Below are 16,534 nucleotides of genomic sequence, written 5' to 3'. Positions count from 1 at the left end.
CACTGACAGGCTGAAGGAACTCAACCTTTTGAGATTTCAAAAGAGAAGACTATGAGGGGATAGGATGCAAGCATTCAAACCATCAAAAGGCAATGATAAAGCCTACCCATAGGACTTCTTCAGAAGTCCTGTGCCCCCGTGCCCCCATTTGTGTTTGAAACACAAACCAGAAAACACAACTGAACGCCATGAGGAATTGCATTCAGAACCAGAAACAGGAGCCAATTCTTTACCCAAAGGGTTGTGGGAGTCTGGCACCAGCCATTTTGTTGAACCCGATGCTCTGGCTTCTTTCAAGAAACACCTGGAGAAGATTATCTTTGGATGAATTAACAACAGTTCCAACTACCAAACGGCTGGATGGGCCAAATGGCCTCTTCTCATTTGTAACCTGTGTTGTGTTCTTAGGTTTTTAGTCCTTCAGCGTTTGCCATGTTAAAATGAGCCTTGTCGCGCTCCAAATTTCACTCGCATAATTAACAGAACCAGAAGAGTGGCACTGAAAAAGCGTTTCATTTAGAGTGAAATTGCAGTGGAAATTATCATTCATGTCTGATCCTCTTCTTGGTTCCATGAAAAATGCCTAGGAATTTAACAAAGAAAGTGCATTTCTTTGAAACCACATAATATTTACCAGAATGTTAAATATTCCCTTACACAGTTTACCCTTTATACTAACTACAACCAGACATTTCTACATGTATCATAGGAGAGAAAATAGAATCTCTGTATCATCCCTGGGTACTAGCAGAGTGCTGTCCAACCTTTTAAAAAGGCACAAAAATAGTTTAAAGGGTATTTTAAGTAGGGTTTTTGTTGTTTATTGTGTTTACTCATAGTTTGTGAAAAAAGTACTTAACATTTGTACACAATTATTAAGTTATTTTATTCAAATACCTAGTAATGTTTTTTTTTTCTCTGCTTCGTGTATGTTAGAGTATTGGTGATGTGTTATCTGAATACCTCAAATGCTTGGAGAGAATTCAAAAAGGCTTACATGATTGGTTGAACACTAGTGATGTTATCACTACAAACATACAACTGTATACAAATTCTAGTTTACAGGGATAGACAGTACATAGAAGTGTGAGTGTTTCTCCACACTGAACAATAATTATCCTGAAGAGAGACTGAGGAAAAGACTTTAAAGAAACACATAAGAAATAAGTTAAGGCTAATTCCACACTGAAAAGCACAAAAAACAGCATGAAGGGCCATTTTCAGGTGTGGGCTGAAATGTGTTTTTTCTTTTTACTTTTCAGCCTGGAATTAACCTTATTTCTTTTCAACAAACAAACAAACACAACTCCCCACTGGACCTTTTACAAATAAAGAATATTTGTTATTTTTTAAACCACCTTGCAAGTTACAAATGACCATTTAGAAATTGTTAATAAGTCATCGTGTTTCTAAAAAACGTGGATATTTATGAAATACACATTTGGGAAATTAGTCCAGGGTTGCAGATACTAGATGGTACAGGAGTTTGAGCAGATGTGCCAAAACTTAATATTTTACTTTTATGATCTTTTACTTTACTTTACTTTATTTAGCTTACAGTATCCTTCAAAGTGACTAACTTTAGTGCTGCACACAGCTGGTCTTTAAACTGGATCAAGGGGAGTGAAGTACCTTCCTCAGGTGTACAACAGCACCACCAGCCACACATGAAACATGATATTTCATGTGACAAAACACATTCCTATAAAAATAACACAGGGGCTCTGTTCCATTTCAGCCGGAAGGCAATGATACCAAGGTCAATTCACATGGCTCCAATCTTCTTTTCAGGGCAGACAGGTAAAGAGGCTCAGTTGTGGACTGTAAACATATCAGAGGTTCCCTCGTATGGCTTTATCACCGTGGTGAGGCCTTTCCGTTCTTTATAGTGACCAAAGTGCCTGACTCTGTAAGAGCCGGGAAGAGCCGAGGTAGGGATGTGCCATTCCACTGTCACGTTGCTCAAGGCTCCACTGCCCTTAATCCAGTGAAACCTGTTTTGGGAAAAGCACACAATCCAAGTAATGATGGGCAACTGAGTTTCCCCAATGGTATTGCTGTTCACACTCTGACAAATATTAATGCAGTCTGCATTGAAGACGAACCCTGGTGACATTGGATGTATCAGCAGGGAACCTGCTCCACCTGTCTGTGGTGGAACTATGGGTGCTGACCCCCCTCAGGAGGCACCAGCGCAATGCACCCAGTGTCAGACAGGAGCACATCGACTGCCTGCATGGCCCTGTGGCCTTGACACACAACTCTGCCCACAGTCACCCATTACGTCTTCCTACATTTAATTGTGCTTCTGCTTAAAGCCATCTGCTTACAGACCAAGAAACAATACTTGTGGGAGTCGTCAAAAAAAATGGTCAAACTAACAATGTGCAGATAAAACTGATCCACATTCGTGCCCAATATGAAAATTTAGGGATTCAGACGGCAGGTGTATGAAAATATTGAATTAATTAGACATTCAATGCATTCACATTTTATAGAACTTCTGGCTTAGGGAAGCAATCAATAAAAATAAAGTTTCCAGTTTACTCCAGCTTAACCAGTACCACCAGCCCCCACCCCACCAGCACCTTCCCTCTCTATGGTGTGCACATAACACTGCAATACTCTGAGCACTTCTGCAGAATGTACTAGTCTGTGACAAAACCTATCCAGGAGTTTCCCATCTTCCTAACACAGGGCAGTGTTATACTCAGCTGTTTTGAATGTCAAATTCTTCCACATTTAGGTACAAATTTAACAATTTTTTCCTGGAGTTGGATTGGTTTCATAAGCATATACTGTATTGTGCATTATGTTAGATCTCTTGTGTTACAGCATTGCTATGAAAGCCCTCTAAAAAGTTCCAAAGACGTTACCTTGTCTCCCATGAAGCATCAGTGTGAACCACAATCCACTGCTGCGTCATGTTCTCATATTGCTCCACTGTGAGGAAGCTCTTCTCAGCCTTCAACAATATTGGGAAATGTCAGCATTGTGCTCTACTGTAAAAGTGCAGGACCACTACAAATACTGATAAAGCCTGTTTAAGTAGAGAATGTATTTGTTCCCAATCCCGGTAGAATCTAACGCCACTGTAAGGATGCATTATTGGAATTTTTTTGTTCGCTGTCTCTTTTTTAGTTCCAGTTTAGTTTTGATTTTTTCAGATTAGGGTGACTGCTGATTCCGGGAGGCTCACAAAAAAGCCAAGGACATACTGTAACAATTTTTCTATTTAGAAGCAAATGGTTTAAGTCAGGGCGGTAACCAACCATGACTTTGATGAGTTTTTTGCACATAAAGTAAAACAATGAAAAGAACAGAAACTGAATAATATACAATGGTTTTCTTACAATGTCACCAGAATTTCTGGGATTTCCACTGACAAATGTCACTTTCACCACCTCTCCCTAGAAATGTACAAAAGGTATTATTAAAATAGCTGCAACAAAAAAGATGTTTAGGTTATTTCAGATTCTTTTCACAGGTCACAGATTTGACAAGAATAAAAAAATAGCCCACATTAGCGTTCACTGTAGAAAATTCATCTGTGTGAAAATTAGCAAACTGTTACTAACACAAAACGTAATAGATCCTGTCCTCCCAGTATTTCCAGCACAGAGAGGATGCTAGGTTGTGAATAGGACACCAACTAATCACTCCAGAGTGAAATATGTGATAATTTCCCACAAATTTGTAGCCAAATGCTTAACTAGCTCCCAGTTAGGTGGTTAACCTCTGAAAGGAGTCTTTCACAATTTCTGAGCAAGAACCTTGGTCTTTCTGAATAGTGAAACATGAACCAAAGGACACAAGTGGAAACCTACGAGAAGTGGATTTAAAACCAAGAACAGGAGGCACTTCTTTATGCAAAGGTGGTGGAGATATAGAACAAGCCAACAGGCCATGTTTTTGAAGGTGGTACCCTGGTGTCTTTCAAGAACTGAATGTATGAGATCCTCGCCTCAGTTAGCAACTAATACCCAACAGACCATGTGGGCTGCATGGCCTCCTGTCGTCTGTATCATTTCCTATATTCTCACCAGTCCATAAGATGGCAGGACTTGTTCCAGCACTTCTCCAAATGAAGTGTTGGCAGGCTTTTTGTCCACAGGGACTAAGGGCAACAACGAGATCAGCTGGCTGTCCTTGAAGTATGGAGGCTCAGGACCTTTCAGCAACTCACTCACTTTATTCTGATCAAACAAAAAGCAGAGACATTTAATGGGCAAATGCATACCAATTCTACACCCAGATAGGACTTAAACACCTATGGAACTGCTTGAATAGTACATGTTCACAGTTAGCTCTGTATTAAAAGCAAGTGATGGAGCTAAGATTATATGGTTAATTTCTAATTAATGTTACTGCAGCCAAGACCACACTGACTGAGCTGCAGACATTCTCAAGTCATGACAATAATAATAATAATAATAATAATAATAATAATAATAATAATAATAATAATAATAATAATTGCTTACACTTATATAGTGCTTTTCTAGACACTCCACTCCACTTTACAGGCAATGGAGACTCCCCTCCTCCACCACCACCAATGTGCAGCCCCACCTGGATGATGTGACGGTAGCCATAGTGTGCCAGAACGCTCACAACACATCAGCTATCAGTGGGGAGGAGAGCAGAGTTATGAAGCCAATTCATAGATGGGGATTATTAGGACACCATGATTGGTAAGGGCCAATGGGAAATTTGGCCTGGACACCAGGGTTACACCCCTACTCTTGAGAAATGCCCTGGGATTTTGTAATGACCACAGAGAGTCAGGACCTCGGTTTTACACCTCATCCAAAAAACGTCTTTTTGCAGTCAGTAGGACAGTGAATTGGTCATTCACTGAAATAAATTTGTGAACATAATTGTTATAAAATGCTGTATATTCATTATAGAGGTTGTGAAATGTGGATATGCATGCTTTGTAATCACTCGCCACCAGAAATGTGTCCTTACCTCAGCAATGGCTCTGGCCAGGCCTCTGAAAAGCTGAATGTAAGCTGAGAGGCTGTGGGGTCCGTAAATGTTGGAAGCTCCTTCATATCTCTGGATCTGCAACACAGAAAATGATGGGCACTCAAAAGAGAAATTGATGAGTCCATTGAGAAAGCAACCCAGAGATGAATTATGAATGTATTACTGTGAAGGGTCAATGACTAAGTGCCAAAACATCCAAGCTTATTCAAATTTACAAGTAATAGGTTTATTACATGCTGAAAAAAAGAAAAGAGAAAACACAATGTTTTGGTCGTGGAGCCTTCATCAGGTGTGAGCAACACCTCACACCTGATGAAGGCTCCACAGCCGAAACGTTGTGTTTTCTCTTTTCTTTTTTTCAGCATGGAATAAACCTATTACTTGTTCCTTTGCAGCCCACGCATGCTGATGCAGCTACCCACCTGAACTTATTCAAATTTAGATGAGTAACATTATGTGACAAAAGAAATCTAGAGCTGACCATTATTTTCTTTCCTGAATATGATATACGTTCCTGTCAACAGAACTTCTTGTTACCTGGTACTCTTCATAGGTGGTAATGTAGTGTGTGTAGACATTGCAGAGCCCAGCAATGACCACCTCCATGTTTTTAAGACGCCCTTCAAACTCCATTTCCTAGGAAAATGAACACATATACTGTAGCATACAATGAATGTAAAGTATAACATGGATAACACATAGCGTTAGTGTAATAATTGTGAATGGATAGGCATCTTGGTTCTGTTGGTCATAGAATATATTGCATTTTCAATACTTACATTTTTGACTGCTTCCCTTATCCTCCTTCCTCCCATAGTGCTAAAATAAATTAAGAAACAGTAAATGAAACAAATGCCCTAAGTGTACAGATTCCCTGACACAATGGCCTGGGTTTCAATGTTAATTCCCAAAAAAAATTCCAGATGGCAAACTAAGAGTATGAGAAATTCACTCAAGCTAAGGTAACATCCTCAGAGTGGAAAATTTCTAATTTAGCAACCATCCATAAATAGGGTGACAGAATAGAACCAAGTAATTATAGACTAATAAGTCATACAGTACTTCTATTATATGCATGGTATAGAACATGACCAGGGATTCATCTGTATAGCAGTAGGATTCTAGGGGATAATCAACACAGATCTTCTAGACAAGGTGAGGAAGCAGAAAAAGCACAACTTAAAGAATGTAGAATTTAAATCAGATGATTTTATTTTATAATGGATTAGTAAAATGTAACTTAGAAGTTCATATACAATTATGGTCACCGTGTTACAAAAAAAGATATTGTTGCTCTGGAATCAGTCCATAGAAGAACAATCAGATACATTCTGGTACTCTTACACTGACAGGCTAAAAGAACTAAGCCATTTTAGTCTTGGACAGAAAAGACTATGATGGAACCTTTTTTGAGTACAAGTCGTCAACCCAGTGGATTCTTTTAAAATCCGCAAAGAAACATAAATCAGATCATATTTAACAGGAAACAGGAGTTGCCTCTTTTTGCAAAGGGTGTACGGAACAAGATACTGTGTCATGTTGTCGAAAGCTGATAGTTATGGATGCTTGACTTCTTTAAGGGCACGGCTGACTGAAATCCTATGCAGCTATTAACAAACAAATGAGCTACAGTAAATGGGCCAAATGGCTCCTCTTGTCGGGAACTTTACAGATTCATTGCAGGTTTCATTTCACACCTCTCTCCACCTATCCTATCCTAATCACTACCTGATTGGCCACTCTGCCTGATTGGCCACTCTGTCTGTCCCCTGCTCCCACCTCCTGCTCCTCCTCTCTCCCAGCTTTTGTTCTCCAGCTACATTACCTTTGCTTACTGCCCTGTCTTTCTCACACCTGAAGAAGGCTCCACAGCTGAAATGTTGTGTTTTCTTTCTTCTCTTTTCAGCATGGAATAAACCCATTACCTGTTCCTTTGCAGCCTACACAATCTGACACAGATACCAGCCTGAATAACTTTACAGATGTTCTTATCAGAAAAAGGAATTAACGGAATTGCTGCCTGAGCAAACTTACGTTACTTCACCAGGGACAGCTACAATTGCCAAAGATCCGACAGTAATAATCTGAACATCGACGATGTCAGGGTGCCAAGGGAGAGGCTTAGTCATCTGGAAAAGAGTGTAGGCATGATTATTAATTGTTTTACTAAGTTTCATTGTATTGACAAGATAAAACCCCTGGAGATGCATCACCTCCTTTTCAAGGGGGCCCTATTAGAATACGATATTGATTATCTTCTGTAACATCATACATGACATTAGCAACTCACTTCTTACAATCAACAATCTGTCTCAGCAAACGTGGAAAAGAAATGCATTAAAAAAAAATGCTGTGCGTGCCAGCAAATGGATATCATTCCTGCAGACACAGTTGTCCGGGGCACATACTGTATACAGTATCCACACTACAGTAGTTTCACCCTCTTAAAAACATTCTTCCTGGAGTTCCATTCATAGAAATCAGCTCTCCATTGCAGGTTTAAGAATAATTTTAGAATTACTTTCTCTATTAGTCTAAAGGAACCATGAAGGTTAGTCTCAGTGCTAAAACTTGTATATTGATAAAGGCATCACTGAGAGGTGGAATGGACTAGACATGTGTGTGATGTGAGCTGTTAAGTGCTGTGAACTCACCTCACCAGTGCTGAAGAGTATAGGTTTCGGTTTGTGACAGTTTATGGTTTCATCTGAAGGAGCTCCTAACAGAGCATCCCGAATACCATCCCAAAATGGATCCCCTTCTACTGACCCTAAGGGAGTAAAAACCCAAGTGGTGTTAAATTAATAACAAAATTAAAATTAAATTTGTTCTGTTACAACTGGTGTTGCACTGTTTAGTACCTGTCAGGTACCTTCTTTGCACACGATACACTATGGTATCCTTGTACAAAAATGAACTGTACAAAATACAAATTAACGATTAAAACATACTTTGCTAGATGTTCTGGTTTCCTCCCTGCTCCCATAAATATGAGGGTTATGTTGAGCAAGTGGATGTTGAATTATCCCTGGTCTTGAATAAGTGGGATCCCCACCCCATTCATGAGTAGAGTGGTTTTTCCCTACAGCCTAATTCTGGTTCTTGGACTGTGGCAACGGAGAAATCTTGAAACTGGCAAGCAGGCCGTGTGTATCAGAGGACTGCAGTGACTCTGCTGGCTGTGCAGTTAGGGACCACTCGTAAAGCAGAAAATATTTCGCTCTGAATGACTAGACTTTGATTTTCAAGTCAATTTATTGTTTTCATAATGTAATTAAGGCGCTTTTATTGGTTTGTATGTTTTAGCCTCCTGTAATATACAGATAATTATAAACATGGTTACAGGATTGTAACCAATGGTGCATTATTTTGCTACTGTCCAGCTTCCTACTCCACATGCACAATTGTTTTCAGTTGTGTTCTATGTTTTTAGTCTCTGATGCCAGTAAGGCCAGGGAATTAAAAACTAAAACTGTTCATGCCTACCTTGTGTAAAATTCAGTCCTCCCACTCCATCTATGGTACCAGCAGCAAAACTGTGGCCCAGTGCGGGTTTGCAGGTTCGACCCTAAAACAAAACACACACACACACACACACACACACACACACACACATGTAGATGCTCTCTAAACTAAGGATCACAGAGACATTAAATACAAGCCCACATTGTTACACCTTTCAATGGCAGAAAGAAACATTAAAAGCAGCCTGTCTACTGTAAGCATTGTCTTTTTATTGATCTGGTAACTGCCTACGCCTCTGTTCCTGCCTTCTTTAAACTTTTCTAAAATTAATGGGGAATCACAATGAAAACATTTTGACACCCTCCCAGTACAGTAGTCAAAAAACAGGAATATGAATAGATTGCTTTTTCAGGACTCTATTGCAACTTTGTCCCCATTCATTCCAGAGCCATATTGTCTCACGGAGCTCGGTACTCACTGTGTGTGTGGAATTGAGCTGGACTGTTATATCTGTCATGTTCACCCACTGGTGAGCTGCGCCGATGGGTCCATGAATTTCCTGTCGAGCTGTTCTGTATAGTTCCTAGAAGACGTGGTCATGAACTAGTTTTAGGGAAAGTAACTGAGTTTTCTCCAGGAAAGACAAGAGAGCATCAGGTTAGAGGTCTGAACTGATGAGCATGGAGACTCTGAACACTCAAGAAATGACTGCTAGGAAACGGTTGCACAGTGCTTATCCGCATTATAGCAGCATATTTAATATTCATTAATACTTCCATTCTTACTTGTACTCGTACTCTTATTCTAGGTTATGCAGCTGCAGTCTTACCTTAGCTTTTCTGTAGATGTTCTCTCCAATAATCTTAGTGCTTTCAAACATGTCTGCACCTGGACCGAAGGCAAGGCACATTTGCGTCTTTGTGAAGAAAAGAGACCAGACAGATGGCTTAGAAGAGCACTGTAAAAGCTTTTTACATTCTTGCTTATTTCATTTCTATGGCAGGGAACATTATATTGCCTGCCGTTTTCTGTTCCTTCGGTGGGGGTGAGTGGGGATCCATATTGGTGTTATATTGGCTAAAGAACTAAGTTATTTTCAATTCATTTTTCAGTCTTCCAGTTTACAAGAGGTTCCTGTCTACACTGCTTTAGAATTGTTCTTCGTTGAGCATTTTCCGAAGCTACTCTTTAAGACTTAATTGGTTGTGATTACAGATAACTTTAAATGAAAAATACAAGACATACAAAATATTAATTTAAAACTGGATAGCACTTACACCAGTTTAAACTGCTTAGCTGTTTAGCCACTGTTTAAAAATGAATTGGTGTTTCTGCAGAGTCAGATTGTGGCCTACCTACCCCACCAATGGGACAAGAGCTGTTCAGATTCTCGCACGACTCTCCTGTGTTAAGGCAGTGAGGACCTCTGGTGTTTGGAGTAACATCACCCTGATTGCTGGAAGAGAAAGCTGCAACAAATGGGCCCTGGGCAAGAAATCAAAGAAAAATGTTACACAAAAGATGAAAGCCTGAGAAAACCTAAGAAAGGCAAAGATAACTGTACTTTCCCCTGTTGCTCATATAATTAAACACTATTCTATTCTGTCTTTATTCTGTGAGGGGGGAAAATAACAATGAACTAAAATAACACTGCACAAAAGAGACTGATTGTTTTCACAGCCACAAACTGTGAGTGTTTGAACATTTTCACAATCTTCAAAACATGGGGAAACACATTTGACTTGAAAGAAGTGTCTTTCTTCACGATCCTCACCTGCCCAGGCAAAGAGCCGCCATTTTTCTCCTGTTCGAATAAGTACGAGGCGTAACCCAAGTTGTCACTGCTCACCATGCGGTTGGTGTTATTCATGCTGACAGGATGGACGGCGAACCAGCTAGAAACACAGACAGCCATGATCTGGAGAGCCACAACGCACTGTCACTAGGACCAGTTTACTATGAATGTTGTGAAGACTAGAATACAAATCCTAACCTGTTTCAGGCAGGGGCACCCAGATACATTAAGGAGACCCAATATTTCACTCTATACTGTATATCTTGCTTCATTATGTTTCACGCTTGCAATACTAAATTTTGTTACTTGATTAACAGTCCTACACATCTGTGATAGAACAAATCCTTCAGCAGACTGTTCCCAGATCACACTGTGGGCTTGAGGGTGATTCTGTTACCTCAGCATGCCAAGCCCATCACCATCGAGGTCAACAAATTTCAGCACCAGCAGCTGTTTGTCTGTGTTGGATCCATACCTGAGGGCAGAACATGGTTTATTCTACTCCATTAGGCATTCCTGACTGCTGTAAAATGGACTGTGTACTCCACTGTCAGGCAAGCAACAGAGAAGAGAGAATTTGTATCCTGTCTCCTATTCTCCTATCTCAGTCCTAGCTGCCTGACCCATAATACTACCGTTTGAAGCAGACAGGCATTTCTCTTGTAAAGCCTTCATTTGAGGAGTGTAGGATTGTGGGGAAAAGTATAACCTCATAACTCTTTGTGTAGGCAGCAGGCCTACATTCTCCTTTATGGCTAAGATGACTTTTCTTTGAGAATCTTTGAGAAGATTGAAGTTAAAAGAGAGGTTAAATAACAAATATGAATTTAAATATGGATTTTTGTTTTGCAAAAAAATTTCTTAAACATTTCTTTACGACACTTTGTGTGATCTACATCTTGCGACATGGTATCAAATTAGTAGGATTAACACACACTTTACAAGCAGCAGATTTTGTTGTGGCTCTTTGTATTTGAAGATATTTTACATGCTGTGTTTGTTTAAAGGCTGATTTACAAGTTTAGCTGTTTTTATAAACAGTCCACTGATTTTGTGGTGTACATTCATGCCTTAGGAGTGTAAATCCTCACCTTTGCCTTTCTTCAGGGGGATTTCTCAGGTATGAAAGTGGACTCCTGTTAAGGTTGCTGTTTTCAACTTCTCCTTTGTTCATAAAGATTCTCCCAGGTTTCAGATTGAGATGGGCAATCTCAATGCTCTGCACAAAAGTCAGACATAGGAAGATCACATTTGCAATATTAAATATCTTTAAAATATTAAAAAGAAACATTTCTTCTTACATCATTAGGATATTAAAATAGACATACAGTTTTGTGCATATTAAATGACTGTGTCACACAACTTCTCTTCACTTTTATTTGCCATTAATCTTTAGCCTTTCACAGCTGCAGTGTTGATGAAGGCCATGTGAATCAATGAGAAATTGAGTACAGAAATAGAAATTGCTTTAAAAAAACACGTTTTTATGATGGGCACCATAGTGGCAGGTCCATTCGCAGTGCTGTCTCACACCTCTTGTTTTTTGTGTTCTTACTGCAGTTGTGTGGGTTTTGTCTGTTGGCTCCAGGTTCCTCCCACAGTCCAAAGACTCTGTTTGTCCCCTGTGTGTGTGAGAACGTGTGTATGCCTTCGTCCTGTGATGCACTAGCATCTCATCCATCTGCATCCTGCCTAGTGCACATTGTCTGCTGGGTTATCACTGCCTCCCATTACCGGCCGAAGGGCTATTGAAAAAGCAGGATGAGGAAGGACAGATGCACTAGAGATGTCTACCTTTACTATCCCATTCACGATGGCTTGGATGGAGGGCTTGATGTAGCCTTTGCTGGTGATCATGAAGAGAGTGTACTGGAAGTAGCCAGCAGGGCCTGAGTGAGTGTGAGTACCACTCAGGACAACATTGTCTTGTCTGTAGAGGTCACCATACTTCGCCTGCAGCTTCTTCAACACCTGCAACATGATGTTCAAATAGAACAAACTTCATTCAGTGAGCTAAATCTAGAATTTAAGTGGGTTACTGACAAGTACAGTTTTTGTGAAACATTTGATTAGAAAAAGCAAAGTGCTCATTTATAGTGCACTCATTAGTGTTTCTTTTATTCTATTCTGTTTTTTCCATTTTTGAATTTGTCACCTTCTATTACAATTCTGTGTGGCCTGTAGTCACATAAAGCCACTGTCAATATTTTTTAAGTTTTCTACTTTTAAAGATGATTTTGAAATCCAGATGATAAAACTGTTTAAAAAATCAGTATTTATGATCTTTGTTTGGATGAAGATCCTGGTTCTCTCTCACTTTTTTTCTCTCTTTCCAGATGGATGTCAGATTTTCCATCGGGATTTGAGGGCTATTTAAAAGGATCATTCTGTAAAGGCTGTTACAGAAAGTGACATCACCCCCTTAGGAACCTGGAGAGTGCTGGATTCTCCCATGATGGGTCTTTTGGTGCACAGGAAGCTCACTGCTGTCTGGGAAGTGGCGCCGTGTGGCTCTAAAGCCAGAGGATTCGGGTCTTGGACTCTCACCTCCAGTCTCAGCCTCTGAGAGACCATGCCAATATCGGCACTCACAAACACCACGCGCTGGGTCCAATCATCCACTATAAAGGCCCGGCTGTAGAGTCTTGTGTGAATCCCAGCAGCTGTCTGCTCTGAGCTTGCATATCCCATCTGGGAAACAAAAGCAAAGCAGTCGAACATACAAGAAAGGCTGAAACCTCGTACAAATCAAATCACATACAGTACTACTTGCCTATTGGAAATGTCCATGATACAATGCGTACAATTTACTATTTGTAATCAGGCTGATGTTTCAGTTCAGCTTTACCTAAAGCGCCATAACCAATTCTTGAATTTGAATTTTGCATTAAGCCAGGATGACGATCCTCTGTAGCCCATCAGAAAGGATAGTTGTGCTTGCAATGCACACATACCAGGGGTATGTCAGCAACGGGTCCTGTACAGTCGGCTCGGCCTACACCAATCAGATAGGTGGTCTTGGGAGGCATTTGACTCGGATCAAGTTTCCCATGACCTGGAGCAAAAAGATATAGGAGAATGAACACATGGCAAGGGTGAATCAGAGAAATAGGTGTGAGGACGCTGACAAATTCGGACTGCAGCTGCTGCTACTACTGGCATTCCTACTGTTTCTACTAATAACAATTAAGTTGTTTAGAGCCTTTTTGCTAACGTGTATCTGATATTTTCTCCAGCTGGCTGGTACTGGTGGAATACAGGATATTAAACATGCCAGCAGCCATATCACCCTGCAACTCACAACTGGCAACCCACTGAAGCTAAGCAGGTGTGAGCCTGGTCAGTACCTGGATGGAAGACCTCCTGGGAAAAACTAAGGTTGCTGCTGGAAGAGCTGTTAGTGGGGCCAGCAGGGGGCGCTCACCCCGTGGTCCATGTGGGTCCTAATGCCCCAGTATAGTGATGGGGACACTATACTGTAAATAAGCGCCGTCCTTCGGACGTAACGTAAAACTGAGGTCCTGACTCTCTGTGGTCATTAAAAAACTCAGGGCATCTCTCGAAAAGAGTAGGGGTGTAACCCTGCTGTCCTGGCCAAATTTACCATTGGCCCATACCAATCATGGCCTCCTAATAATCCGCATTTATCAGTTGGCTTCATCACTGTTCTCCTCCCCACTGATAGCTGGTGTATGGTGAGCGTTCTGGCGCACTATGGCTGCAGTCGCATCATCCAGGTGGATGCTGCACATTGGTGGTGGAGGGGAGTCCCCATTACCTGTAATGTGCTTTGAGTGGAGTGTCCAGAAAAGTGCTATATAGGTGTAAGCGATTATTATTATTATTATAATAAACAATTCAAAGCAATTTTACCTTGATGTTATCAGTTATACAGATCTACAGATCTAAAGTGTTAGTCATTTGTGTAAGAAATCCTCACTGCTGACGTCATGTTTAGTGGTGTCCCCTGTTCAGCTGTCTACTTTGTTTACATAAATCCACAGGAGGTGGCTTTATATTTCAGGGTTTTGTGGTTAGACTACAAAAATGACACTTCACAGTAAGCAGCCTCGACTTACTTTTCTCGCCGTTCCAGCTGACGGCCATGACTACAGCGAGCCCCGCTGCCACTCCAGTCATCAGCACGAACAGCACTAGGAAAAACACTTCCAGGGTGCTGAACACACCTCGCTCTGCCTTGCGTGCCATGGCCGCTACAATATATGACAAATACGAGAATCAAGAGATTTGTTCACTGGGCTACCACTGTGCTTTCAGCTGAAATTTATTTCAGTGGCTATTTGAAATGTTGATTTTTACTACGTGGAAACAGAATGAGCTATGTGTAAAACCGATAACGAATATTCAAAATGCTTTAGAGATGAAAAAAAAATACAGAGAATAAACAATGTAAGCAAAAGTTGTTTGGGATCTTAGAAAGTTGTTTGGCAGATTAGAATATATTTAACAATTTTTATCAAATATTTTACGGATTGAATGAAAGAAAATCCATGCTTAAACAGTGGAACTTGAGTTAATTGCTGACCAACAGACTCGTCTCCGTCTTGTGTCCTCGGTGTTTACGGCAGTTTCACATTCGGGAGTTGTGCTTTCTTTAAAGCAGCGGGTCTTAACCTGGGGTGCTTGAACGCCCTGGGGGGGGTGAGACATGCCAGGTACAGTACATCATCGAAAACACAAATTAAGCACCGGCGCGTAAGTAAAAGAAAAGTTTCATCGAACCTTCAGTACGTATTTTAGGGGTAAAATTAAAAGGATTATTATCAATATATTCTTGATTGTAGCGCTAAAATAATATGTATAAATAATCATCTCTTTTAATTCATAGTTATGATACATCTTAGGTTTAAAGAACCGACCTACTTTAACGATCTTTGAAAAGGGTTGCGAGAACACATTTTGAGTTCCCGAGGAGTTCATGCTGCAGTTTACATTAAGAACCGCTGCGTTACAGGAAAGCGGGGGTACTCCTCTATGGAGTCAGGCAGGTAAATCTCTCGCTCGCTATTCTGTCTCAAACTGAATGAACGTTGAGATCAGAAATGTCTCTTAATTTATTAAATGAAACAACGACATACCAAAGACCAGTATACCGAAATTAAAGAAAGACATTGCAAGGGGAAAAAAAGCATAACTAGCATATAGTTTTGTTTTTAATAAAGCCATATAATGTCAAAGGAAATAAAGAGGGGGTTCAATACAAAGAAAAGCTTGAAACAATTGTATATCTAATTTCATCTTGAAACAAGACAAATGATGTGAATGATATTAGCATGCAAAAAAACGTCGTCTTTTACTTACCAAAATAAAATGAGTGGATCAAGTAAATTTCGATTTAAAATATTGTACAGAGGTAAAAAAGAGCAAGTCATCAAATCACAGTATCCATGTACTGAAGAAGAAAGGATGGAAATGTGCATGTTCTTTTATTACCTCTATTTTGTGGTTACCATAGTTCAAGGATTAACGATTAGATAAGAGTATATATAATAAGATTATATTGCAACTATTTATTTCAAAACCTAAAATCCATGGTAAAATAAATAGTAAACTAGAGTCCTCATGCATGCAAAAATCATTGGGATGTGAAGGAAGACAACAATAAACAATATAATTTGATGTGCCTTTGAAAATTACAAATAGCGCTTCCAACCTGAGCAATGAACGACGCTAAACTGCTCTTTATTATACCGCAGATCAATTGCTACATTTATGTCAAAGTCAGCAATTCCAGTAGGTAAATCTGTGGTTTCAAAGGTTGTGTAGATCTATATCACTATAATAGCAGTAAGGTAGATTATGTTTTTAAAATCATTCAGAAAGTACACGGGGTCATTTAAAACAATAAAAACGTTAAATAGCGTACAGGTATATATAAATGTTGTGACTGTTAAATACCAACAATGATCTCCAACAATGATCAATATAAAGCATAATATTTGAAATCTCTAATAGTAGATATATCCTCATACTGACCTAATAACGAACCAAAAGGGTGAACTTTAATATAACTGATATTTGCAACATTTGTGGTTGCGGCAACATTTCACAGTAAAAAAGGAAATGTATCTTTAAGGCTGTGATAGTGTTACCCTGTGCAGCTAAGTGTCGTAATGCATGATAATTGCATAACTAAGTGCAATTCTGTGCTGTTAAACGTTATTGAAGTTATTTACTGCTTATTCTAGCTTCAACACATAACAAAGGCTTGAATCTAGAACTGACGACCCAAAATACAATGCGTTTTGGAAAAGAAAAGCT

At 39.8% G+C, this 16,534-nt stretch overlaps 1 protein-coding gene across 2 annotated transcripts; it reads right to left on the bottom strand.

Annotated features, from left to right (window-relative positions):
* Positions 1-861: 861 nt before the first annotated feature.
* Positions 862-16,401, bottom strand: asah2 (N-acylsphingosine amidohydrolase 2). Of its 2 annotated transcripts, XM_088634820.1 has the most exons (21): positions 15,575-16,236; positions 14,332-14,466; positions 13,207-13,307; positions 12,800-12,943; positions 12,047-12,223; positions 11,344-11,471; positions 10,650-10,727; positions 10,232-10,352; positions 9,817-9,942; positions 9,287-9,373; positions 8,936-9,040; positions 8,479-8,560; positions 7,647-7,762; positions 7,027-7,121; positions 5,772-5,811; positions 5,530-5,628; positions 4,972-5,067; positions 4,044-4,196; positions 3,354-3,410; positions 2,877-2,965; positions 862-1,994 (listed from the first exon to the last, which is right to left on the bottom strand). In XM_088634820.1, exons 2-21 carry the CDS (start codon positions 14,459-14,461, stop codon positions 1,811-1,813), a joined length of 2,208 nt encoding a protein of 735 aa, XP_088490946.1. In that variant the 5' UTR covers positions 14,462-14,466; positions 15,575-16,236; the 3' UTR covers positions 862-1,810. The 2 variants fall into 2 exon arrangements, with proteins under 2 accessions (XP_088490946.1, XP_088490948.1); XM_088634822.1 differs by lacking the exons at positions 862-1,994; positions 2,877-2,965; positions 3,354-3,410 and adding an exon at positions 4,485-4,624 and having other exon boundaries at positions 4,057-4,196; positions 15,575-16,401.
* Between the last annotated feature and the right edge of the window lie 133 nt (positions 16,402-16,534).

Source organism: Lepisosteus platostomus, chromosome 6, assembly GCF_059453375.1.
Source record: "Lepisosteus platostomus isolate fLepPlt1 chromosome 6, fLepPlt1.hap1, whole genome shotgun sequence".
Lineage (NCBI taxonomy): Eukaryota > Metazoa > Chordata > Actinopteri > Semionotiformes > Lepisosteidae > Lepisosteus > Lepisosteus platostomus.
This window is presented reverse-complemented; position numbering and strand designations above follow the sequence as displayed.